Genomic DNA, 24,217 nt, shown 5'->3' with positions numbered 1-24,217 from the left:
TGGGGATTGAACTCAGGGGCACTCAACCACTGAGCCATATCTCCAACCCTGTTTTGTATTTTATTTAGAGACAGGGTCTCACTGAGTTGCTTAGTGCCTCGCCATTGCTGAAGCTGGCTTTGAATTTGCAATCCTCCTGCCTCAACCTCTGGAGCTGCTGGGGGATTACAGGCGTGTACCACTGTGCCCAGCAATTTTTTTGTGTCAGATATTGCATCCCCCAATTGTTCCCAGTCTCTGGTTTCATTTCCCCACAGAACCCCCTCAACTTACCTTTGTCAGGAGAGCACCGGGTGTGATGGCGCATGCCTGTAATCCTAGCATCTTGGGAGGCTGAGGCAGGAGGATTACAAGTTCAAAGCCAGCCTCAGCAATTTAACAAGGCCCTAAGCAATACTGTCTCAAAATTAAATATATATATATATCAAGGGCTGGAGATATAGCTCAGTGGTTAACCTACTGGGTTCAACACTTGGTACCAAAAAAAAAAAAAAAAGAGGAGAGCGGAGAAGAGAAGAGGGAGCAGTCTCCTTTACCATCAGAATTGGGGCTTACTATTCTGAAGGATGGGACAGTCCTGTGTGGAGGTATAAAATAGACTCCAAAGGCAGTGGTGCGTGCTTATAATCCCAGCTATTCTGGAGGCCGAGGCAGAAAGATTGCAAGTTTGAGACCAGTCTCAGCAGTTTACTGAGAGCTTGTCTCAAAATAAAAAATAAAAAGGGCTGGAATGTGGGATTGGGCTGGCTCAGAGGTAGAGTGCTCGCCTAGCATGCATGAGGCACTGGGTTCAATCCTCAGCACCACATGAAAATAAAATGAACCTTGTGTCCATTCACCTATAACTAGAATAATAATAATAACATAAAAAAGGGCTGGCGATGTGGCTCAGTGGCAGAGCACCACGGGGTATAATGGAGTTCGATTCACAGTACAAGGGGAAAAAGGTGTCGAATGAATAAAGGTAGAAGAAACCCTGAAATACAGCCAGGAAAAGTAGAGTGGCTCTCAGGGCCTGGAGCAGGTGCAATACGCAGGAAATGCAGGCTGGTCTCCCTTCCCTGATACTGTCAGGCTTCAGGATCACTACACCTTTCTTCCCTGCTGTGCGGGGAGTGTGGAGAGGGCGGGTGTCCTCCAAAGTATTAGAGAGGGTTAGTTCAAATTCTGCCTTTCTTGAAACAGTGTGAAGACAGAGATAGGGATCTGAGAGTCCAAGGGCTGTCCTTGGGGCTTTGCTTGAGGTTATAGACATTCCACAGGCCTCTTATCTGTGATTTCTTCCTCCAGATAAGTAGAAAGCAGGGATTTTTTTTCTTTCTCTTAATACTAGGGATTGAACTGACGGATGCTTAACCACAGATCCCCCAGCCCCAGCCCATTTTATCTTTTACCTCTATCTTTTATTTTGAGACAGGATCTCACCAGATTGCTTCCGGCCTTACAAAATTGCTGAGACTGACCTTGAACTTGTGATTCTCCTACCTCAGCCTCCCAAATCTCTGGGATTACCAGCCGCCACACCTGATGAAAGCAGGGATTTTGATTTGGGAACTGGTAGGGAGAGGAAACAGCTTTGGAGCCATCCGTGTGGGACTGTATGGTAACAACTCTCTTTTCCCATTCACCTACGGCTCATAGTTGGGGGACCCAGGAAAGCTTCCAGAGGAAATTGTTCTACCTTGGGGACAGGAATGACTCAGTTTCCTTCTGGAGCGAAAGGAAGCTATAAAGCTCTGTTTCTTATATGCTTACTGATAATTTCAGTGTGTGGGGGTCTAGACTCTTGCCTCTTTTCCTCGATAGCCTAGATAAAAAATGTCCCCTTCCCCTTGAGAACTCCAAAGCCTATTTCTCCCAGCCTCTTACCAGACCCTGGCTTAGATGCTTTCTTGCCACCATTTTGTGTGTGTGTGGTGCATGTGAGGCAAGCACTCTATCAACTGAGCTATATCCCCAGATCTTTTGATGCCAGTGATGCCATTCTTTTATTATTATTATTATTTATTTTAGTTGTAGATGGACACAATACATTCATTTTATTTATTTTTATGTGGTGTTGAGAATCAAACTCAGTGTCTCACACATGCCAGTGGAGAGCTCTACCACTGAGCCACAACCTCAGCCCTTGCCACCATTTTTTTATGTTTATTTTTTAGAAGTAGTTGAACACAACACCTTTATTTATTTATTTATTTCTATGTGGTGCTGAGGATCGAACTAGACGAGCACTCTACCACTGAGCCACAACCCCAGCCTCTTGCCACCATTCTTGATGTTGCCAGGTCACTCTGCCTGTTTGGCTTCTGCCTGCCCCTCCCCTCCAGCTAGACCCTTTCCTGTTGGGACCAATCAACAAGGTGAAAATGTTGGGGCTCAGTGGTGGGAGAGCAGAGGTGGGAGCCCAGCCTTGTTGGTGCTGAGAGACAGCCAAGGACAGTGGAAAGTTAGGAGGGGACTTTAAGGGGGGTGTTCAGGCGACACTTCCTTTTAATCCAAAGAGGACTTCAGCATCTTTTCTGATCCTCTGGAAGATTTTTGTGAAGTCTTGTTCCTATGGTGGGCAAGGCAGAGAGCTTAAGAGGATCCCCAGGAAGATATTTTGTTGCATGGGTAGAGGTGACTAGGGAAAGGCTGTCTCTGATATTTACAGAGTAAAGAGTAGAAAGTAGAAAAGAGTCAAAGTAGAGAAATTGAAAATAGCCCTTGCCCAGAACTAAGGGAGTCCTTGAATAGGAATCTGGTCCTTGAGGAACCCTGCCAAGACTAGAGAAAGGACTGCTTGTGAGAGGTACGGTGATAGGGAAGGCAGATGACTTGACTACAACCGTTGCCTTCCCATCACTATGAAATGGGGAAGAGGCATTTCCTTAGAAATCTTCCAGGCTTCCTGCCAGAGGGCATGGTTTGAGCTCAGATTATTACTATCCTCAGGGTCCAAATATTCCCCCCTCCCAGGTGGACCGGAGTCAAGACCCACTAACTCAGTGAGGTCAAGTGCAGTCACCACATTAACAGCTTCTCTCCAAGAAGGGCAGTTTGGGCTATGAGGGATGGGATAGTAGCACAGGATCCAGCAATGGCCCAAGGCTGGGGGGCTTAGGCTTCTGTAATAGAAAAGGAATAGGAAGTGGGGGCAGGCAAAGGTGGAGTGAGGGTCCTGGGAGAAAAAGGGAAATCAGCTATGTGAGAGACTACAGAGAAATAGGGCTTGTAGTGGTGTCAGGTGTGTGTGTTGGCGGGGGGTTTCTGGGGGAACCTGGAGGTTAAGCATGAGGAGTATGGGTTCTCCCTCCTTCATGCTTTTAATACTTTAGCTACACATATTTGACAACTGTCTTGTATAAACACTCTTCTCTAGTAGTGTCACTTGGGAAGGCACAAAGGGAACAGAATGGAGGGGAATGTGGGTGAGTAGAGTGGGGAAGGCCATAGGCAGTATCAATCTTAGAGGGATATGCTGTGGCCCTCCTGACCTTTGGACAGTATTCCTATCTTCCCATTTAGACCATGCTCCAGAAAACCAGGATCATGTTATTATCTGCCCACATAGCTACAAGGTTAGTTTCAGAGCTTGAGTGGGATGCTCTTCTGGAATCATCAAGATTTTCCTTCAAAAGATGACCTAGGAGGAGCCAGTTGTGGTAGTGTACATCTGTAATTCCATTTATACGGTTATTTATTTTATTTTATTTATTTTTTTTTTTTTGATGCTTGGGATTGAATCCAGGGCCTTGTGCATGTGAGGTAAGCACTCTACCAACTGAGCTACATCCCCAGCCCTCCTCTTACTTGGGAGGCTAGGATAGGAGGACTGTGAGTTAGAGGTCAGCCTGGGCTACATAGTCAAAATCTGTCTTAGAGAGAGAGAGAGAGAGAAAGAGAGAGAAAGATGGAGACTAGACTCATGGGTTGGGATATCATGCTCTTCAGAACATGGGTTTGGGGGCTAAAAATGAGGAATGACAGAACATTGGTGGCGGGCCTCCATGTTATTCTTGTAGCTGGTTGTTCATAGAACAGGAAAGGCATGGGGACTTTGAGAAGGGACGCTCAGACATCCGTACCAGAGGTGGATAACATTTGGTTTTGGGTTTCCCACTGGAGGGAAACAAGCAAAAGCTATGGACATAATAAACTACAATATGGTTCTTAGGAATAAAGAGAGTTTTAAAAATGAACTTCAAAAAGCTCTAGATTTTTAGGGAAAAATTTGAAGATAGTAGAGGGTCTCCACATACTTGGAGATCTTTTAATTTTACCTTCTGTGCTATGAATGGAACCCAAGGCTTTATGCAAGTTTTTACCACTGGCCTCCACACCGGCTTCCAATTTTTCTTTTATTAATATCCTGATATTAGTATGTTACAGTTATAACCTTTAATTAAATTCCATGCTTTATCAGATTTCCTTAGTTTTTTTTTTTCTTCCTTTTCTTTTTTCAGTACTGGAGATTGAACCCCGGACCTCAAACATGCTAGGCAAGCACTCTACCACTGAGTTACAAGCCAACCATTTTTTGGGGGGTAGTACCAGGGATTGAACTCAGGGTCACTCAACCACTGAGCCACATCCCCAGTCCTATTTTGTATTTTATTTAGAGACAGAGTCTCACTGAGCTGCTTAGCGCCTTGCCATTGCTGAGGCTGGCTTTGAATTTGTGATCCTCCTGCCTCAGCCTCTGCAGCCTCTGGGATAACAGGTGTGGCCACAGCGCCTGGCACAACCCAACCATTTATATTTTTATTTTTAAAAATTTTTAATTGTAGATGGACACAATACCTTTATTTTATTTATTTTTTTATGTGGTACTGAGGATCAAACCCAGTGCCACACACATGCTAGGCAAGTGCTCTACCCCTGAGTCACAATCGCAGCCCCTATTTTTTGTTTTGACCCAGGATCTTGCTAAGTTGCCCAGCCTGTCCTTATATTTTCAATCCTCCTATCTTGGCCTCCCAAGTCACCGGACTTAGAGGCATGTGCCACCATGCCCAGTAAGATTTTCTTTAATATTCTTTTTCTGTCCCAGGATCTCATTCACAGTACCACATTACCTCATCACGTCTCCCTAGGTCCTTTTGGACAGTTTCTTAGACTTTACTTGGTTTGGTGATCTTAACCTGCATGCAAGCAGTATGCATAGCCTGGAGATTCTGGGAGAACTGTCAGATTTTAGAGTGAGGTAGTGATGTGTGCAACTAACTACGCCTCAGTGTCACTTCTGAAATACAGGTGTAGAAATGAGAACTCTGGTGGTGCCAGGGCTTTGGAGTGAGTGGGTGAATAGGGCAAAGCCGGAAAAGAACGTGTTACTGAGCATAACATGCTTGCAGTGCCTACTAACTAGGGGTGTCAGAATGCAGTTGAGGGTCTGGTAGACAGTGACGTCATTGGACAACGCCTGGTTGCTTGCCTAGCCTCTGAATCTTTTGATGCCTCAGCTCCTTGATGTTGTCCTTTGAAGGAGAGAAAGGCCCACTAGATTAATTCCGTAGTTTTCCCGCTAGTTTAGACATACGCGACCCGGGTCGAACGAACTACAATTTCCAGAAGACACTGCGGCGGGAGCCTGTCTCTTGCTGCATTCTCATTGGTTAGTATCTGGTATCCCCAGCCAATAGAAAACGAGTTCCTTCATAGGTGCCAAAATGGCGTTGCCTAAGATCTAGAACTCGATTGTATGGTAGGCTTAAATTTGGGGTGGTAGTGGATGAAATGGAAGTGGGGAATTATAATTTCAGGAGAAGATGGGGAAAAGAGGGCTGTCAGGATTTGGGGTGGTATGGCTGAGGGACACAGCGAGAGCTAAGGGCGTAATGAGACAACCGGAGCTGGGTTAACCCCTTCCTGCCCTCTGTTAGTTTTTGTATCAGCCCCTTTGACACTCTCTTTTTTATTTTTCTATATTTTTTTTACTGGTGCATTATAGTTATACATAACGTGACACCTTCTTTTAGTGCCCCAGTTTAAGGGAGGATGTTCAGGAGGGGAGATCTTGACAGGATCTCTGCCTTGCACCCTTTCTCTTTATTTTCCGTCCGGTTCTTATGCCTTGCTTTATTTTCCCGAATCTCCTTTCTGTTTAACTCTACCTTCCCTGTTCTTGCCCTCAGCACCTCATCCCTTCTCTCTTTCCATTTCTTTTACCTCAAAGCTGGCGACTGTCGGCCTCGCCTCCTCAGAGTGAAGTCATGAAGGTGGTGAACCTGAAGCAAGCCATTTTGCAAGCCTGGAAGGAGCGATGGAGTGACTACCAATGGGCAATCAACATGAAGAAATTCTTTCCCAAAGGAGCCACCTGGGACATTCTCAACCTGGCAGGTCTCAAGTAAAGCGGGAAGGATGGATGGGAGGAATAAACCCCCAAAAGCAACCACTCAGTCTTACTTTGTTATTTCCCTTGCAGAAGCGCTTTTGGAGCAGGCCATGATTGGACCTTCCCCTAATCCTCTCATCCTGTCTTATCTGAAGTATGCCATTAGTTCCCAGGTAAACTGCCCCCATCCCCCAAAGAGTGAGGGTTTTAGAGGTAAAACACTTGGAATGCAGTTGTCAGTTTACACATTTTAAGTGAATTTGAATAGAGCACTTTCTGAACTGCACTTTTCTTGCAAACATAATAACTCATTTATCTTGATGAATATTACATTCAGTTTACCAATAAGTGTTTACCAATGCTGCCAGGCATGGTGGCACAAGACTGTAATCCCAGCTGCTCAGGAGGCTGAGGAAGGAGGATCTGGAGTTCAAGGTGAACCTCAACAATGTAGCCAGACCCTAAGCAACTTAGGACCCTGTCTCAAAGTAAAAAGAGCTGGGAATGTAGCTCAGTGGTTCAATCCTAGTACCCCACACCCCGGAAAAAAAAAAAAAAAGTGTTTGCAAATACTTTAAAAAAAAAAAAAAGTGTTTGCAAATGCTTATATTTGCCAGACAGTGCTAACTCCTGGGGACATAACTATAAACGAGCTGATCTCAGTACATAAGGGATGTAGTGGGTAATAACAGATGTTTAATCAATCACAGGATATATTTATGATAAAGAGTATAGGTACTATGAGAGTACACAGAAGGGGTACCAATTTCAGTCTGAGCAATCAGGGAAGGCTTTCTGGAAGAAGTGATGTTTAAGCCATGTTAAACTATTCAGGCTTAAGATCTGAATGTTTTGTAAGAACCAGGCAGATTGATGAAAGTGTATAAAGCAAAGAGAAAAATGTGTGCAAGGTCTGGGAGGCAGAAATCACATGGTGTTGTTTTTTTTTTTTAAATATTTTTTTAGTTGTAGATGGACACAATATCTTTATTTATTTATATTTATGTGTTGCTGAGTTTTGAACCTGGCGCCTCATGCATGCAAGACAAGTGACCTACCACTGAGCTATAACCCCAGTCCCCTCATGGTATTTTTAAGAACTGAAAATAATTTGTTATGGCCAGGGCAGCATTTTTGCTTTCAGGACTCCTTTGTTTTCTTAAAAATTATTATTATTATTTAAATTTTTGTTTTAGTTATAGATGGACACAATATCTTTGTTTCTTTATTTTTATGTGGTGCTGAGGTTTGAATCCAGTGCCTCACATGAGCAATGCAAGTGCTCTGCTACTGAGCCACAACCCCTGCTCTCTTAAAAATTATGACTGTCACAAACCTTTTGTTTATGTGCATCATATCTATTCATATTATCTGATAAATATTTCTTATGTTTCTCAGTTTTTAATTTATGAATTCACTTAAAAGTGAAAAAAAATTTACATATTTTCCCCCATTACATATTAACATAAATAACATTATGGTGAATAATAACCATATTTTTCAAAACAAAAAATATTAGTAAGGAAAAGGCACTGTTGCCACATGGAGGCACGCCTGGAATTCCAGCGACTCTTAGAAGGCTTAGGTAGGAAGATTGCAAGTTTGGGCCAGCCTCAGTTATTTAGCAAGACCCTATCTCAATAAAAAATACAAAGTTCTGGGAATATAGCTCAGTGGTAGAACACCCCTGGGTATAATCCCCAGTACTATCGGAAAAAAAGAAAAGAAAGAAAAATAAAATGGCATTGTTTTACTTTTTTGCAAATGTAATGTCTAGGTTAAATAGACATGTGTATTCTCAAAACTGCTTCTGAATTCAATTTTTTTTTTTTTTTTGTGGTACTGCAGATTAAACACAGGGACACTTTACCACTGGCTGCGTCCCCAGCCATTTTTATTTTTTATATTATTTTGAGATAGGAGCTCGCTAAGTTCCTAAGGCTGGCCTAGAATTTGCCATTCTCCTGCCTTAGTTTCTTGAGTTGCTAAGATTATAGGTGTGTGCCATAATACCTGGATCTACATTCAATTGTCATAATAGGCTATTTTGCTTAAAGCATATGAAGAAAATCTGATTTTACACATTAGATGTTTAATTTGAAAAGAAAAAATATTAATAAGTTTAAAGATAACTGAGGAGGCTGGGGTTGTGGCTCAGCAGTGGAGTGCTCACCTAGCATGTGCGAGGCACTGGGTTTGATCCTCAGTACCACATAAAAATAAATAAAGGTGTTGTGTCCAAATACAACTAAAAAAATTTTACAAATTAAATATATATATATATATATATATATATATATATATATATTATATATATTTAAAAAATAAATAAAGATAACTGGATATTTTTCTTTGATACTGTACTAAAATTTGACAGGTAATCTGAAGCCCTATCAAAGAAGATTTTACATGCTATTAACATTAGAATCCATTGATCTCTCTCTCTTGCACTTCAAATAGATCTTTTATCCAGGTATGATTTTTGCAAATCACAGATTTGTCATTTGGAAAATATTCATGACTGATTCATATAGATACTCCAATATTGACACATTTAATTAGTGGTAGAGTGCTTACCTGGCATGCATGAGGCACTGGGTTTGATCCTCAGCACCACATAGAAACAAAATAAATGTATTGTGTCCATCTACAGCTAAAAATATAATAATATAAAATAAATTTTAAAAAAAAGGTCTGGGGGCTGGGGATATAGCTCAGTTGGTAGAGTGCTTGCCTCACATGCACAAGGCCCTGGGTTCAATCCCCAGCACCATGGGGGGAAAAAAAGAGGCGGGGCTCAGGATGTGACTCAATGGTTGAGTACTCCTGAGTTCAATCTGTGGTACTAAAATTAAAAAAAAAAAGCCAAGGGAGGAGCTGGGGGAGGAAGAGCTGTTGGCTAGCATCAATCCCAAGTACTGCAAAGGAAAAAAAGAAAAGAGAAGGCAAGGGAAAGGAAGATGGATAAACAAGGAAGTTGATCAGAACAGATCCAGTGGGTTTAACAGCATGAGTTAGTTGATGACTTTAATGAGAAGGTTCACAGAGTGGTCAGAACAGAAGTGATTGGAGTGAGTTGAAGAGCACACGGAAGAGGGTGGGTAGAGACAGTGAGTAGCTAAGTGGAAATGTGGGGTCTGCGGGAAGCTCTTTCAAAAGTAGACGAATCTTGAGATGTGTAAACAGTGATGAGAAAGGCAAGAAGGAGAAAGAGGCTGAAGAGAGTAAGAAATAAATATACATGAAAGACCTTCATGACCTGTCAAGTGCTATGCAAAATCAGTAATTCGTTCTTCAGAGTCAAGAGGCTCTTTGGTCCAGTGTTGTGCCTGGAGAGGGCACTTAGGAGTAGTTGGGGTGTTGAATATGAAGAAGAGCAGAGAGGATTAGAGAGCAGCTGCAAGGTCAGGCTGGGCGAGCCACGTGTCCAGCTGGCCATGCCACTTTCCTCCAGCCTCGGGGGTTTGTGGTGGTTCAGAGCTAGCGTGTTGATGGAATTAATGAGACTGGAATAGGTTAAGTCCTGCTGTGTGAAAGTTTACCACGTGGAAAGTGTTTTCAGGTCTCTGGAGCAGTGTTTTATTAATATACTTAACAAAAATTTGATGAACCTACAGAATTCACAATTTGAAGACCATAAATTAATTTTGTCTAACAACATTCCTCAAAACATGCAGAATTAGGAGTTTCTTTCCTTGTAGTGTGGGGTCTCTTTTACTGGGAACAGCCAGCTCCACCTAGAGGTTGGTATCCAACAAAGTTCAGTTCTTTGCCAAGCTCTTGCTATGGGGACATCAGTTGTAAATAAACAAACACTAGCCTGGAAGGTTATGCTCATTCTGCCCAGGCAGGCTCCCAGCTTCCTGATCACTGTCAGACACTAGCTTTGGCTTCACAGTATGTCCTGCTGATGGTATTTCTGAACACTGATTGTATTTAAGCCCTCTCTGTGTTTTGCTCCTGTTCAAGAATTCTAGTTAAAGATGTCTGAACAGAGAGCAGTCTGTTTAGGTGATGGATCATTTTTATATGTGGAGGGAAAATGCATACTCAGGTCATTGAAGCTGATGTAGCTTTCTTCTCAAATCTTTGGAGGCTTCTTCTCCTTAAGCGGAGACAGACAACCCAGGAGGTGGGTGATTATTCTGGTAGTTTCTATCATTGCATTCTGCTTTTTAATTTTTAATTTTTATTTTTATATTTTTGTGCTAGGGATTGCACTTAACCACTGAGACAAATCCCCTGTTTTTTTTTATTTTGAGATGAACTTGTTCCAGGGCTAACCTGGAACTTGTGATCCTCCTACCTCAGCCTTCTGAGTCACATGGGTTATAGGTATGCATACCAGATTATAATTATTTTTTAAACATTTGACAACTTGAGAGATTTTATGTATGGACTAAATTTATTCAGTATAAATTCTTCATCTCAGGCTGGGGTTGTGGCTCAGTGGCAGAGCACTTGCCTAGCATGTGTGAGGCTCTGGGTTTAATTCTTAGCACCATGTGTCAGTAAATAAATTAAAGGTCCATTGACAACTGAAAAAATATATTAAAAAATTTCCATCTCAATTTTTTTGAGCTGGAGATTGAACCCATGGCTTTGTGTATACTAGGTAAGCATTCAATAAATGAATTATACCCCTAGCCCCAAGGATAAATTATTTCTTCTGAACTGGGTATCCTCCATCTTATGGTGACGAATAGGTTTTACTTTTTTTTTTTAAATTTTTAAATTTGTTTTAATTAGTTATACATGACAGTAGAATACACTTATATACTTCGATATATCATACATAGATGGGATATAATTTCTCATTTTTCTGAGTATACATATTGTAGAATCACATTGGTCATACAGTCACATACATATATAAAGTAATAATGTCTGTTTCATTCTACTATCTTCCTTATGCTCACATCTCCTACCTTCCCCTGAATAGGTTTTACTAACAAATTTATTTTAAGATAAATTTTTTTTTTCAGAATGTAGCTAATTAATTAATAGAATTCAACTTTTTTTTTGAAAATATTTTTTAAGGGGCTGGGGACGTGGCTCAAGCAGTAGCGCGCTCACCTGGCATGCGTGCAGCCTGGGTTTGATCCTCAGCACCACATACTAACAAAGATGTTGTGTCCGCCAAAAACTAAAATAAATAAATAAATAAATGTTAAAAAAAAAAAAAAGAAAATATTTTTTAATTGTAAATGGATCTTTTATTTAATTTATTTATTTACATGTGGTGCTGAGGTTCAAACCCAGGGCCTCACACATGCCAGGCAAGTGCTCTACCACTGAGCCACAACTCCAGTCTCTAGAATTCAACTTTTTTTTTTTTTTTTTTTTAGCTGTAGTTGGACACAATATCTTTATTTTACTTATTTATTTTTATGTGGTGCTGAGGATGGAACCCAGGGCCTCACACATGTTAGGCGAGTGCTCTACCACTAAGCCACAATCCCAGCCCTAAAATTCAACTATTTAAAGTAATGAAAACTTTGTTAGGAGCAGGCCCGGTGCTAGGTGCTGGAGAAACAGATATAAATTCAATACTCTTCCCAGGTCCTCAGGGAACTTTCTGTTCATGTAGAATTTCCCAAAATGTATTTTGGAAATACTAGGTAAATGAGATCCTTTGGTCAAAAAAATCTAAACAATTTTGCGTGTTTTATCTCCAGCCATCTTAGAAATTCTCATTGTATATGAATATATTATAGTTCTGAGAAGTCCTACAATAAATAAAGCTCTATGTAAGCTGGCTGTGGTGGCGCACACCTGTAATCCTAGCAACGCAGAGGGCTGAGGCCAATTTTGGCAATTTAGACCCTGTCTCAAAAGTGGTAGGGCTATAGCTCAGTGGAATAGCATTTGCCTAGCATGTACAAGGCTCAGTACTACAAAAAGAAAAGGAAAGAAAAAAGAAAACTATGTATATATGTTTAATCAAGGATTCCCAAATTTATATTACCCAGAAGCTATGTATTAGCCGTGCATGATGGTGTATGCCTGTAGTCCCAGCAGCTTGGGAGGCTGAGACAGAAGGATTGTGAGTTTAAAGCCAGCCTCAGCAACTGATTGAGGCACTAAACAACTCAGTGAGACCCTGTCTCTAAATAAAAATATAAAAAAGGGCTGGGGATGAGGCTCAATGGTTAAGCACCCCTGGGTTCAATCCCTATTACCAAAAAAAAAAAAAAAAGAGCCCTGTGTTTGTGTAATATTTGGGTTTTTTTGGGGGGAGGGATCAAACTCCAGGCCTGTGGATTATAGGCATGTAATCCTGAGCCGCTGGGATTATAGGCATACCCCTCTTCACCCAGCCAAAGATACATTTTAATTTATTCTATAAATATCAAGATTGTAGTAGTCAACTAGGCATAGTGGTGCATGCCTGTAATCTCAAAGGTTTGGGAGGCTGAGGCATAAGGATCACAAGTTCAAAGCTAGCTTCATTAACTTAGCAAGGACCTAAGCAACTCAGTGAGACCCTGTCTCAAATTTAAATAGATAATTAAATAAACAAAGGATGGGGATGTGACTCAGTGGTTAAGTGCTCCTGGGTTCAATCCTTGGTACTAAAACAAAAAAACAGATTGAGGTAATCATTGAATAAGAGTGTCCTTATCTTCAAGGAGCTCCTTGATTGTGGGGACAGCATGTGTAATAATGGTTGTAAGGGAATTACTTGGAACATAGAGGAAAAATTTCAACTTTGGAAACTCACTCCATATTTCAAAGTGAAGGTAGCCCTTGTTCATCATAGATGTTTGTTTCTGTTTAGTTTCTGCCCAAATAAGATTACTCTTTCCTTTTTCCCTTCTTCCTCTCTCTTTCCCGCTCCTCCTCCTCTTTTTTTATTAGTGGTGCTGGAGATTGAACCTAGGGCCTCATTTATGCTAGGCAAGCATTCTACCACTGAGCTGTACCCTCAACCAAGATCACATTTTTTTTTCCCAGTACCAGGGATTGAATCCAGAGTCTCTACCACTGAGCTTTGCTCTCAGCCCTTTTTATTTTATTTTGAGACAAGGTCTCACTAAGTTGCTGAAGCTAGCCTCAAACTTGATGTCTTTCTGCCTAAGCCTCCTAGGTCACTAGGGGTACAGGTATGCACCACCACGCCCAGCTCAAATTACTCTTCATGATAGAAGTTATAGGAATAGGGCTGGGGGAGTTGTAGCCCAGTGGTAGAATGTATGCTTAGTATACACCAGGTTCTGAATTCAATTCCCAGCACCCCAAAAAATAAAAAAAAGAAGTTATAGGAATAAAATAATATAGCCTTCACTTTTGCTGGTTCTTTTCTTTTTTCTATTTTTTTCTTTCTTTCTTTCTTTTTTTTTTTGTGTGTGTGTGGTGCTAGGGATCAAACCCAGGGCCTTGTGCATGCAAGGCAAGCACTCTACCAACTGAGCTATATCCCTATATCCCTAGCCCTTGCTGGTTCTTTTACTCACTGGTAGTCAGTTAAACCTTGCTTATATGGACAGGTAGCATGTGAACATGAAATATAGCACCTTTGGGTACCCCCAAACTTATCTCTTTTTTGTAGCAGGGATTAAACTCAGGGGCATTCAACCACCAAGACACATCCCCAGCCCTTTTTTATATTTTACTAGAGACAGGGTCTTGCTGAGTTGCTCAGGGCCTCAACAAGTTGCTGAAGTTATGTTCAATCTTGGAATCCACCTGCCTCAGCCTCTTGAGTCACTGGGATTACAGGCATGCGCCACCACACCTGGCCCTAAACTCATCTCAATGGGCTTATGTTGATGGTATCATTTGCAGTGAGTCTGATAGAAGTAGAAATAGGGCAATGTATGGCATTATTATATATTGTTTAATGGGTTGAGGAGGCCTCTTGAAGGGGTCAGAGTCTCAGAGCTGCAGTAACATTAAGCATCATTGTTCCTTTTGAGTAGGAGACTAGTAATCTGAATATTTTCTTTCTTCTTTCCCTCTAGATGGTGTCCTACTCTTCTGTTCTCACAGCTATCAGTAAGGTATGAACATAACCACTCACCAGCCAGGTAGGATACAGGGACCAGAGAGCTATGATAGTGCCAGCAAGGCCCACCTCTTATGACTTGTGAAGCTGGATGCTGCCCTTACCATCAGGAAAGGAGGTCCTGGGAAGTGGGGGCTAGCAAGTAGAAGCCATCTATCTATCTATTTATTTATTTATTTATTGTGGTGCTGGGAATCGAGCCTAGGGCCTTGTGCATGCTAGACAAGCACTCAACTGAGCTATATCCCCAGCTCTAGAAGCCAATTTTTAATATGAGAAGGCTGTTGAATCTGAAACCTGAGATTGGAGGAAAGAAAAGCAGGAGTCCTACTTGTGCCACCTGTTCTATGTGTGAGATCCAGGGGTTGGCTGGGGCATCCTTGAACCTCTCTATTGTTTTTTTCCACAGTTTGATGACTTTTCCCGAGACCTGTGTATTCAGGCTTTGCTGGATATCATGGACATGTTTTGTGACCGACTGAGGTAAGGGCTGGGTGACGAGATTCTCACCCAGCATTCTCTCAAGGTATAGGAGAAGCTCCTAGCATATAGTATGAGATCAACTCTGTGGATTCCCACATTTTTTCTACCCAACTGCCCATCCCCATATTTTCTATTTATTCCCTTAAGTCGAAATGCCTCTTTACTTGGAATAGCTCATTTGAAATCTTGTCTGGTGGAAGGCAGCCGAGTTCGGTGTCTTCCCTAGGACTTTGCTAGCTTTCCAGCTCTCTTCCCTAGTAGGGGAGTGCCAGAGTTCTCTGGGGAACATTGGTGTGGGTCAGATTTCAGCCTCTGGATCAGAGACAGACTTCACATCCTTTCCTGGTAGCTGTCACGGCAAAGCAGAGGAGTGCATTGGGCTGTGCCGAGCCCTTCTCAGCGCCCTCCACTGGCTGCTGCGCTGCACCGCGGCCTCTGCAGAGCGGCTCCAGGAAGGAGTGGAGGCTGGCACTCCAGCCACTGGGGAGAAGCAGCTTGCCATGTGCCTGCAGCGCCTGGAGAATACCCTCAGCAGCACCAAGAATCGGGCCCTGCTGCACATCGCCAAACTAGAGGAGGCCTGTATGTCCCCTGATTACCTGTGCCACTATTCTTGTAGCTGTTCCTTTTAATTGAGAGGGGAGAGGCAGGATGCCATCCCACTTCTTTCCAGGAGGATCTGAAACCATCCCACTTCCTTTTTTCTCTCCCCATAAGCTTTGCATACATCCCAGGGACTTGGGCAGGGTGGCACCCGAGCCAATCAACCAACAGGTATTTACTGAGCATTGTCGTCTGCCCAGCACTGTGCCAGGTGCTGGGGGAGGGGGGAGGGGGGCTCCCAAAGGAGCATGTGGCAGGGTCCCTGCCCTCAACAAGCTTACACACTAGTGGGAAGCAAGACTAGTACATCATATGTGCAAAGAAAATTAGAGGACAAGACAACTATACCATCTGTTCTTGTGTGTTTCCATATTACTCATCTTCTGGAAGCAAATAACTCTTGAATTTGAGTATGACCTGAAATGTCCCTTTAAACTCGGTGCCTATCAGGCCTGTGTACCATCCATCTCTTCACTTGAGTTCAGATGCTAAAATGTTGGAACTTTCCAGAGCCTGAGAACAGGAAGATCTGTGGGAGGGAAGCCTTCCATCATCCCTGAGGGGTCTTGAGGCCATAGTCTTGCTTAGACTGTGGTGACTCAGGACCACCTAAGGAGCTTTTGTCTTCTGATAAGTGTTAGAGTGGGTGACACCCAGTGTCCTGGGTTGGAGAGCTTAGTTTATTTATTACTTCTCTAAATATGTTTTATTGTCTGGGAATGCAAAGTCCAGAAAGAGAATCTGTGTCAAAATAGGCTATGTTGACAGTTTCTTGCCTACTTTGAACATGTGATAAATGTTTATTGCTGGAAAGTGAATGAATATTTATTTTTAATGGATCTCAGGTCTTGTCTTCTTCCCCCCACCCCATGCTACATGATAGTCAATGGGCTGGTTGGTGCCATTATTCATCATTGGACCCTCTGGAATTGTAACTAGGATAAATGACTTACAACTAAGTGATAAATATGCAGTGTAGGCATTTAGGAGAGAGATGGGTGGGTTAGACCAGTTGGGCAGGTTATTAAGGGAACAGAGCCATGAAGGATGTATAACTGAGGCATTTCAGAAGGGGGGAGCCCTGATCATCCAGCCCAGATGAAGGGTGGGTAGTGTGTAGGATCCCAGCTTGCCCAGAGTGGAGTGATGGCCACTACAAGGCTGGCCTTTTGAATTGGCTGCTTCTGACCCAATTTGTGGTCACTTCCGTCTTTGTGCTGCTGAATTCTAGCCTCCCTCACTTCTCTCTCTCACTGCCTACATGTGCCTGCCAGTCAGTGAAGTCAGTTGTGTAGCCCCTGGAAGTCAGGCCCTCGGGAATGGCTTTAAGGGGCTCTGGCCTTTGATGCTCACTCCCTTCTTGTGCATGCTGCCCTCATGGCCCAGACCTCTGTGTCGTCCTCAGGGGAAGCCTCCTTGTGCGGTTTCCTGGGCCCAGGGAGTGCCACGATTGAGGAGATTGGGGCCAGGCTCTGCTTCTCCTTTGTTTCCCATCATGGCTCTGCATTTCTTTCTCTCTGCCAGCCTCCTGGACTGCCATTGAGCATTCGCTCTTGAAGCTTGGGGAGATCCTGGCCAATCTCAGCAACCCCCAGCTCCGGAGCCAGGCTGAACAGTGTGGCACACTCATTAGGAGGTACCCAGCTTCCAGGGTGAAGGTGGTGAAGGGAGAGAGAGGAAATGCCCTGGGGTGTCAAGGGAAGATGTGGTACCTACTCTGTCCTCTCGCTCTTACCTTCAGTCCCCAACACTGCCCTGTGTCTGTTCTCTTCAGCATCCCCACCATGCTATCTGTGCACTCAGAGCAGCTGCACAAGACTGGCTTTCCCACTGTGCACGCAGTGGTCTTGCTCGAGGGCACCATGAACCTGACCGGTGAGACGCAGCCCCTGGTGGAGCAGCTGATGATGGTGAAGCGCATGCAGGTGGGAGGGGCCGAGTGGCTCTCCTTTCCCTAAGGGGGGCTGGCCATTTGGGGAAGGAGGGAGGAGTCTTCTGGTACTTCTTGGGAGGAATAGGTTTTCTTTTGGTCCCTGATACTAAGTGGATGCTCTGATACTAAGTGGATGACAGTCCTGTCATTTAACATTAGGTCCCTAGTCCTAATGTTGACCCAACCTGGTCCCCAGAGCCTGCAGAAGGATGAAGGGGAACAGGGCACTCTCTTATACTCCACCCTTGGATCTTCCTATAGCATATCCCCACCCCGCTTTTTGTCCTGGAGATCTGGAAAGCCTGCTTTGTGGGGCTTATTGAGTCTCCTGAGGGCACGGAGGAGCTCAAGTGGACGGCTTTCACCTACCTCAAGGTACCTGGGACATGCGAGCAACAGAGAGCCCGTCTAGGGATAGTTCTTAGGAGAAGCAGTGAAATGCTGGACATGTGCCTTCTGCTGGCATCAGACCCTGCCTGCTAAGTCCCCAGCACAAGTTCCAATTGATTATTTCCTCTGAAAGTCTTTTTAGCCCACTTGACAGGCCTCTGTTGTTTCTTGCCACAAGGTGCTGTTTAGTTTGTCATTGGTCATGTTGGTGCAGGGCAGCTGAGGGAGTCAGAGAAAGTGGTCCTGGTCCCCCTTGAAGCTTGGGTTCCACTTTTGCAAATGACATTTTTTTGTTGAATCAGCATAAGTGAGAGGTCACCAGGTGAGGGGAATCAGGTGCTTGGGTGCCCATGGACTTTAAGATTGGTCTTTAATAAGAATGCTTTCATTTCCAGGGCAGTAATGTTCCTGTTACTGTGTCCAGGGCAGGGAATGGGGGGCCTTCAGTGGCGGGTGAAAGAGAAAAGAAATTGAAATTCCTGTTTTTTCTCCTACCTCACTCCCTAGATTCCACAGGTTTTGGTGAAGTTGAAGAAATACTGTCATGGGGACAAGGTGAGTTGGAGAAATGAGATGGCAGGATGGGAGCAGCTAAGGGTATTTCTTCCCTTGAGAAACAAGGGCAAGAAGAGGTCCCTCAGACCCTGGCTGAGCAGCAGAGTGTGTGTGCCGGGGGGCGGGGGGGGGGAGGCTAGAATTCCATGGATGTGCTTGAGCACCTGGGAGCATCCTTGGATGCACTCCTGGGCTTCTGATAGGACACATCTCAGTTTGGACCCTCCACAGGCAAGGTTGCCCATGATGGTTGGGCAAGAGTGGACACGTGGGAGCAGTGATGCCTCCAACATTTCCCCACCCAGCTGCTGGGGCATAGTGGTGGGTGCAGCCTATTTGAGGCTCCTGTACCCAGCATGTTATCCTTGTGAGTCTACACCATAGGCTTCAGGAGGCATGGAGGACCCAAAATCCAGGGGAAGTTGCTGACTCTTTGCAGGACTTCACTGAGGATGTCAACTGTGCTTTTGAGTTCCTGCTGAAGCTCACACCCTTGCTGGACAAAGCTGACCAGCGCTGCAAGTATGAACTCCCCTACTTACCTCTATGCTACTAGAAGATGTCTGGGCCCTTCCCCTGCTCTCTATGTCAGAAGAATTTCAAGGGATCCTGTCTCCTTGTTGGTGACACAATGTTGTCAAGTATCCACAGTCATTCTGCCTGCCTTCGGGCACTCCAAATTGTCTTCATCCTGAAGGAGGGAGGAGACAGGGCAGGAACCCATTGTTCCCATTCCTCAAAAGCCCTAGCTCTGTGCCCACTTCCCTCATCCTGTTTTCCCTCACAGCTGTGACTGTACAAACTTCCTCCTCCAAGAATGTAACAAGCAGGGCCTTCTGTCTGAAGCTAATTTCGCCAACCTTGTAGCCAAGCGGTAAGTGCAAGTCCATTTGGGCTGCCTCAAGAGCCCCGTGACATCCCTCTGTCATGTCAGACTGGCTGCTGGTACCTTTCCCTCTTCTGTTTGAACTCTGGGTTGCAAGTGACTGGCACTATACCTTGTAACACAGGAAACCAGGGGGGAAAGAAGATGCTGACTTCAGACCGGAGTTTTACACTATTCTTTGCTGTTCTTTAACTCACCCTCTTTTGTGACCAAAGAAAAAAATTCAAATTTTCAAAACAAATCTTAAATTAACTTTCAAAATAAATGTAATGACTCATGACAAATTGAAGTGATTCCAGTATCGAACACCTTTTCATAAACTTCATCCCAACACCAAAGTTTTTTTTTTTCCCCTTTTGGTGGTGCTGAAAAGAGAACCTAGGACCTTGTGCATACAAGGCAAACACTGTACCACTGAGCTACATCCCAGCCCCCCAGAATTTCTGTATGCTTCCCACCACCTCTGTGCCTCTGCTTCTGGGGTTGGACTAGGGAGTAGGGAGCGTTTGAAAAATTTCTCTTGGTTCCTGTCCCCTTCTCTTGCCAACTGGTCATGGCCATAGCTCAGCAGATCGGGAACATGCACCCCAGCAAAAGTCATCAGAAAATGCCAACATCCAGCCTAATCCCGGGCTCATCCTCCGTGCAGAGCCTACTGTCACAAACATTCTCAAGGTGAGTGCATCCTTTCCTTGCCACCAGGATCTTCCCTTTCTTTTTTTTTGTACCAGGGATTGAACTCAGAGGCACTTGACCACTGAGCCACATCCCCAGCCCTACTTTTGTATTTTATTTAGAGACAGCTTCTCACTGAGTTGCTTAGTGCCTCACTTTTGCTGAGGCTGGCTTTGAACTCACGATCCTCCTGCCTCAGCCTCCTGAGCTGCTGGGATTACAGGCATGTGCCACTGTGCCCAGCAGTCTTCCCTTTCTTCCTTCTGGTTTTCCTCTATGTCCAGATAAGTAAACAGGGCTCATAGATCTCTCTCATCTGGATTCCAGTCATAGTTACTTTAGAAGCAGAGAAAGGGGGAAGGCAAGGGCAGCTACCACTATAAGCTTCATGTGTAGGTGTTTCAGAGATGCCATCTCACAAGGACACAGTAGCCAGGTGTAGTGGTGCAGGCCTGGGATCCCAGTGACTTGGGAGGCTGAGGCAGTAGGATTGCAAGTTCAAGGCCAGTCTCAGCAACTTAGTAGGACCCACTCAAAATAAAAAAGTAGAAGGAAATGAGAAAGTAGCTCATTGGTAAAACAACTCTGGGTTCAATCTCTAGAACTGTGGGGGGGGGGAAAGGACACAATAGCCAAGCTTCCATCATGACACTACCATCATTCCCCACTACCATCATGACAGTATGGTTGAGAGGGGTGGATTATAGAGCAGTGTTTAGATTTTGGGAATGGTTTCCAGGTTGGAGGCAGAACGACAGATTAAATTGCAGAGGTGGTATGCTAGCTGCTAGAGACGTGAAGAGAGGAAATATGCCTGGCTGTGTCTGGGTGGGGTGGGGATCTTCAATGTTCTTCAGGACTTGACTTCCTGTCCTGTCCCCAGACGATGGATGCAGACCATTCCAAGTCCCCAGAGGGGCTGCTGGGGGTCCTGGGACACATGCTGTCTGGGAAGAGCCTGGACTTGTTGCTGGCTGCTGCTGCTGCAACTGGGAAGCTTAAATCGTTTGCCCGGAAATTCATCAAGTGAGAATGACTGAGCCCTTGACCTTGGAGGGGAGGACATTCTAAAGGGAGGAGGTGGCAGAGTAGGAGTTGGGCACCAGGGTCTGGGTCTACCTTGAGATGCACAGGCCAGGCCAGGGCAACCCAGCCAGAGGCCTTGACAGAGGAGCCAGTTCTCTTGACTCGAAGAGGTCTTTTCCTTTCCCAGTTATTAATAAGGAACTTCATATTTCTGTTGCCTTTTTTAATTTTCCTGGAACTTGACATATAGAACATTGTTCCATCAATGAGCTATTTTCTAGGCCTAAAAACTCTTTTAATAATAGAAAAAAAATTTTTTCCTGGTATAATGATGTTCATTTTAAGCTTAGCCTGTAGTTTATATTCTAGTGACTGCCCCTCCGAGCCCTGCGGCCCTCAGTTCCTGGCTGTTGCTTAACTCTTACCCTGTCCATTTCTTCCACAGTTTGAATGAGTTCACCACCCATGGCAGTGGAGAGAGCAGTAAGTCAACTTTGCAAGACCTCAGTGGCAGTAGGGAGGGTGCAGAGAGAGGGGCTGCCTTTGCTTCTTCTGGGGCAGCTGGGTTTCCTCCTCTGAGCCATGACTGACTAAAGCTTTGGGAGCCTTGAGTGAAGGAGATGCTGGGAATGGGATCTTCTAATGCCATCCTTTTGCTTTTCTCCCACCTGCTCCCTTTGTGATTTGTTTGTGTATTGGAGGATACACAAGGATTCCAAGGAAGGGATGATGTTCTAATTGAGACTCAAGAAAAGGATTCTGAGCCTCAGAGCTTTGAAGGAACCATATGGTCCCTGACCTTCCTTAAGACAAATCCTGGGCTAGTGATGTGGCTCAGTGGGAGAGTGTGTGCCTAGCATGTACAAGACCCTAGGTTTGGTCCCTAGCTCCACTAAAAGAAAAAAAAAAAAAGCAACAACAAAAAGACAAATTCTGTTCTCATGATCCAGACACAGGCCTTGGGTCTTCACCCTGGGCTGAGGGGCTGGCCTTCTTCTCCCTTCCACAGCCAAAACAGCCTCAGTTCGTGCCTTGCTCTTTGATATCTCCTTCCTCATGTTGTGCCATGTGGCCCAGACCTATGGCTCAGAGGTGAGTGAAAGGACTACAGGTGGGGTTAGGGAATGACAAGTAGGCAGGGCAAAGATGAAGCAACCAATCAATATCTTCCCCTCACCCCGTAAGTCTTCCAAGCCATTATTTTGGGGGTTTTGTTTTTTTGTTTGCCATTGGTCAGAATTTTTATTCTGATTCAACTAATTGACGCTATAGCTTCTTTAACATTATTTTTGTTAAAACATGGAAAATACACTTGTATTTTCTTGGGAAAATTCTTTGGACTCTTAGGGCCTTAATTTATGTGTGAGGTAGAAGTGTTATTCTGGATTACATTGCATTTTCTTTTTAAAATTTTTATTGGTGCATTATAATTATTCATTGTTATGTGGGATTCATTGTTATGTATTTGTACATACACACAGCATAACAATATAATTGGTCAATTTGTTCCTCACCAAGCCAGATGGTGTTGCTGGACTAAGAAATCAGGTGCCTACCCCTGGGGGAAGTCAATAGATGCCCCTAGTCATACCTCACATACTTTAGTGCCACAGCCACACCAACCACTAGGTGGCAGCATAGGCCCTGTCTGCATCCCTTGAGACCAGTTTGCCCCTAGTTCTTCAGGCTGGGAAGGAAATAGCAGGGGGCAGGAAACAGAAATTAAATCCCAGGCTCACCCTCCTCACTTAACTAGGGTCTCTCCTTTCACTCTTGCCCAGGTGATTCTGTCAGAGTCAAGCACAGGAGCAGAGGTACCCTTCTTTGAGACCTGGATGCAGACCTGCATGCCGGAGGAGGGCAAGATCCTGAACCCTGACCACCCCTGCTTCCGGCCCGACTCCACCAAAGTGGAATCCTTGGTGGCCCTGCTCAACAACTCCTCAGAGATGAAGCTGGTGTTAGTGGTTTGGGTGCCTGCTCTAAGGGCAGTGGTGGGATAGAGCCAAGACCCTTTCTCCTAAGCCCTTCCTTACTCCCCTGTGGTGATTTTTCTCTTACTGCCAACTCTTTGTAGGCAGATGAAGTGGCATGAAGCTTGTCTGAGCATTTCGGCTGCCATCTTGGAAATCCTCAATGCCTGGGAGAATGGAGTGCTAGCCTTCGAGTCCATCCAGGTAGCCCCATCTTTCTAGCAGTTTTTCTTTTCCCTGAGACCCAGAGTCAGACATTGATAGCTTGTTTTGTTTCCTAAGAACAAGAAGATCTTTAATCCGGAGTTCATGTTTTGCCATCAGTCTTCCCTAGAATGGTAGTCTTAGCCACTTCCTCACTCAGGTAGCTCTGGGAAAGTCAGACTTGTGGTAGAAAGAGGCGTGGATTGTGGCCTAAGACTATACCTGCTGCACTCAGCTGCCCACTGAGGCTGGGGAAATGATGGCAGGGCAGGGGAGAGAGCGATTCCAGTCACCCTTTTCCCCTCCTCTTAGAAAATCACTGATAATATCAAGGGAAAGGTATGCAGTCTGGCCGTGTGTGCTGTGGCTTGGCTGGTGGCCCATGTCCGGATGCTGGGGCTGGACGAGCGTGAGAAGTCACTGCAGATGATCCGCCAGCTGGCAGGGCCACTGTATAGTGAGAACACCCTGCAGTTCTACAATGAGAGGTCAGTAAACTGTCCCTGCCCTTCTCATACCCTGCAGGTATGTCGTGATAAGTCAGCACCTCCAGTAACGGACATCCTTCTCTCACCATCCCAAACATGACACTCATTCCTGCCCTCACTGGCTTCCATTCTCACTCAGGTCCTTCCATCCAAGTACTAGCCAGCCTGGCCCCGTTTAGCTTCAGAGATCAGGAACATTCAGGGTAGCATGGCTGTAGACTTGCTCACATTCTGCTTCCCTCCCCCGCCCCCGCTCCCCCCAATTCTTTTTTTTTTTTTTTTAAGTCAATGATATTTTTTTAAAAATATTTTTTAGTCATTGATGGACCTTTATTTAATTTATTTATTTGTATGTGGTGCTGAGAATTGAACCCAGGGCCTCACATGTGCCAGGCAAGCACTCTACCTCTGAGCCGCCACTCCAGCCCCTCCCCCCCCAATTCTTATTCAAACATTTATTTAGCTGGCTCAGCAAACATTGAATGTGTATTTCTATGCCAGGAGTGTTTTAATCCAGCATCTCTGTGTACCAGAAATGGAGACCCCAAACAGCTACGATTCAGATCCTCAAAGGGCTCAAGTTCTAGAGAACTAACTGAGCAGAAAAGCAAAGGGCTTATCTGGCTGTGTCGCTCTCGAGGAACTATGAGCCATCTGTGGATTTGACAGCCTTC

General features: G+C 44.5%; 1 protein-coding gene and 1 non-coding gene across 2 annotated transcripts in view; both read left to right on the top strand.

Annotated features, from left to right (window-relative positions):
- Nucleotides 1-5,641: 5,641 nt before the first annotated feature.
- Med24 (mediator complex subunit 24) overlaps nt 5,642-24,217 on the top strand; it is a 25,929-nt gene continuing 7,353 nt past the window's right edge. The window contains exons 1-20 of the mRNA XM_048787477.1: nt 5,642-5,686; nt 6,117-6,324; nt 6,410-6,492; nt 14,284-14,322; nt 14,737-14,810; nt 15,160-15,392; nt 15,528-15,584; nt 16,938-17,049; nt 17,188-17,338; nt 17,608-17,721; nt 18,244-18,291; nt 18,731-18,813; nt 19,079-19,165; nt 19,741-19,852; nt 20,736-20,878; nt 21,324-21,361; nt 21,888-21,970; nt 22,660-22,838; nt 22,956-23,055; nt 23,368-23,640. Of these exons, the coding sequence (XP_048643434.1) occupies nt 5,684-5,686; nt 6,117-6,324; nt 6,410-6,492; nt 14,284-14,322; nt 14,737-14,810; nt 15,160-15,392; nt 15,528-15,584; nt 16,938-17,049; nt 17,188-17,338; nt 17,608-17,721; nt 18,244-18,291; nt 18,731-18,813; nt 19,079-19,165; nt 19,741-19,852; nt 20,736-20,878; nt 21,324-21,361; nt 21,888-21,970; nt 22,660-22,838; nt 22,956-23,055; nt 23,368-23,640 (2,220 nt within the window). The 5' untranslated portion in view covers nt 5,642-5,683. The remainder of the gene's footprint in view (nt 5,687-6,116; nt 6,325-6,409; nt 6,493-14,283; nt 14,323-14,736; nt 14,811-15,159; nt 15,393-15,527; nt 15,585-16,937; nt 17,050-17,187; nt 17,339-17,607; nt 17,722-18,243; nt 18,292-18,730; nt 18,814-19,078; nt 19,166-19,740; nt 19,853-20,735; nt 20,879-21,323; nt 21,362-21,887; nt 21,971-22,659; nt 22,839-22,955; nt 23,056-23,367; nt 23,641-24,217) is intronic.
- On the top strand, nt 21,589-21,692 carry LOC125613104. The gene has a single exon (XR_007343599.1). It is a non-coding gene; the product is annotated as a small nucleolar RNA SNORD124 (small nucleolar RNA).

This window comes from Marmota marmota, unplaced genomic scaffold, assembly GCF_001458135.2.
Source record: "Marmota marmota marmota unplaced genomic scaffold, marMar, whole genome shotgun sequence".
Taxonomy (NCBI): domain Eukaryota; kingdom Metazoa; phylum Chordata; class Mammalia; order Rodentia; family Sciuridae; genus Marmota; species Marmota marmota.
This window is presented reverse-complemented; position numbering and strand designations above follow the sequence as displayed.